General features: G+C 64.8%; 1 protein-coding gene across 1 annotated transcript; it reads right to left on the bottom strand.

The window, feature by feature from the left end:
* Positions 1-174: 174 nt before the first annotated feature.
* Positions 175-725, bottom strand: LOC113979177 (H-2 class II histocompatibility antigen, E-D beta chain-like; the record flags this gene model as incomplete). Its single annotated transcript, XM_027706646.1, has 2 exons — positions 175-317; positions 456-725. Coding segments are annotated over 2 exons (413 nt in total), but the record flags the coding sequence as incomplete, so codon positions are not given.
* Between the last annotated feature and the right edge of the window lie 507 nt (positions 726-1,232).

The raw sequence follows: 1,232 nt of genomic DNA, 5'->3' as shown, positions 1-1,232 counted from the left end.
GGAGATGTGGGAGTGAAGTGAGAACGACTGGGAATGGACTGAGAGGGTCTGGGAATGGACTGGGCTGGACTGGGAATGACTGGTGTGGCTTTGGAAGGAAGCGCTCGGGCCTGGGAGGCTGAGTGGTGGTGAGGGAAGTGTTTGCTTTGGGTCTGCCTGGCAACTGGAGCGTCATCAGAGACACGCGCTGGGATTGGCTGAGGGGCGGGAGCTCGGTGGCATCGACGCGTGGAGACGCGGGGGGACACTGGGAGAGACTGGGATGGACTGGGATGGATTGGGGGGCACTGAGAGAGAATAGGATGGACTGGGAGGAACTGGGAAGGAGCAAAAGGCCACAGGGACTGGCACAGGGAGGTCTGAGGGGTCTGGGGTGATTCCCAGGGAGGGTTTGAGGGGCTCCAGGGTCATTCCTGGGGCGGGGGCCAAGGGTTCCCGCTCTGCCCCACGTTCACCTCTGCGGTTCACCAGGAACGGGGTGGACCCCTCGTAGTTTTGCCTGCAGAACGTGTCCACCCGAGCCCGTCGTAGCTCTAGCTCTTCCGGGTCGTTGTTCCAACACTGGGCAACCTTCTCCCCATACGGGGTGTCCCCCACATAGACCCCCACATCGCTGTCGAAGTGCAGGAGCTGCTCCCGGTTGTAGATGACCCTCTGCACGTATCTCACCCGCTCCGTACCGTTGATGAAGTGACACTCGAATTTTACCATCTGCTGGAACACCCCTGTGTGTGCAGGACACGGGTCAGGGGGTGCCCCGTCCACCTCCCATCATCCCCTCTCCCCCCATAGCAGGGTGGGAGCTCAAGGGGTCACCCCAGACCCCCCTTTCCAACCCCCTCTGCCCCACGGACGCCCCAGCACCGGCTCTTGGCTGGGGGGGAACCCCCCCATCAGCCCCCCGGGGATGGACAGGGGGGTTGGGGACCCCCCCACTGCGGATCCGACACCCCCAGAGCCCCAGGGAACCGCTCCAGGGCTCAAGGGACACCCAGGGACCCCCATAGCACCCCTCTACCTGCTCTCTCATCCCCCTTTTCCTCCCTCTCCCACCCCTTTCCCACCGGCCCCACAATCCCCAGACCCCCCCAACCTCACTTTGGGGCTCCCAACCCCCTCCCACTCACTCCGCCCCTTCCGACCCCCCTCGCACTCACTTTCGGGGCTCCCACCCCCTCTTTTCTCCCCTCTTGCCCCCCCTTGCCCACCCCACCCCCCTGCCCGCCCCCCCC

This window comes from Neopelma chrysocephalum, unplaced genomic scaffold (genome assembly GCF_003984885.1).
Source record: "Neopelma chrysocephalum unplaced genomic scaffold, ASM398488v2 Primary Assembly neopelma1_59365, whole genome shotgun sequence".
Classification (NCBI taxonomy): domain Eukaryota; kingdom Metazoa; phylum Chordata; class Aves; order Passeriformes; family Pipridae; genus Neopelma; species Neopelma chrysocephalum.
Note: the sequence above shows the minus strand (reverse complement) of the source record. Positions and strands in the feature narration are given on the sequence as shown.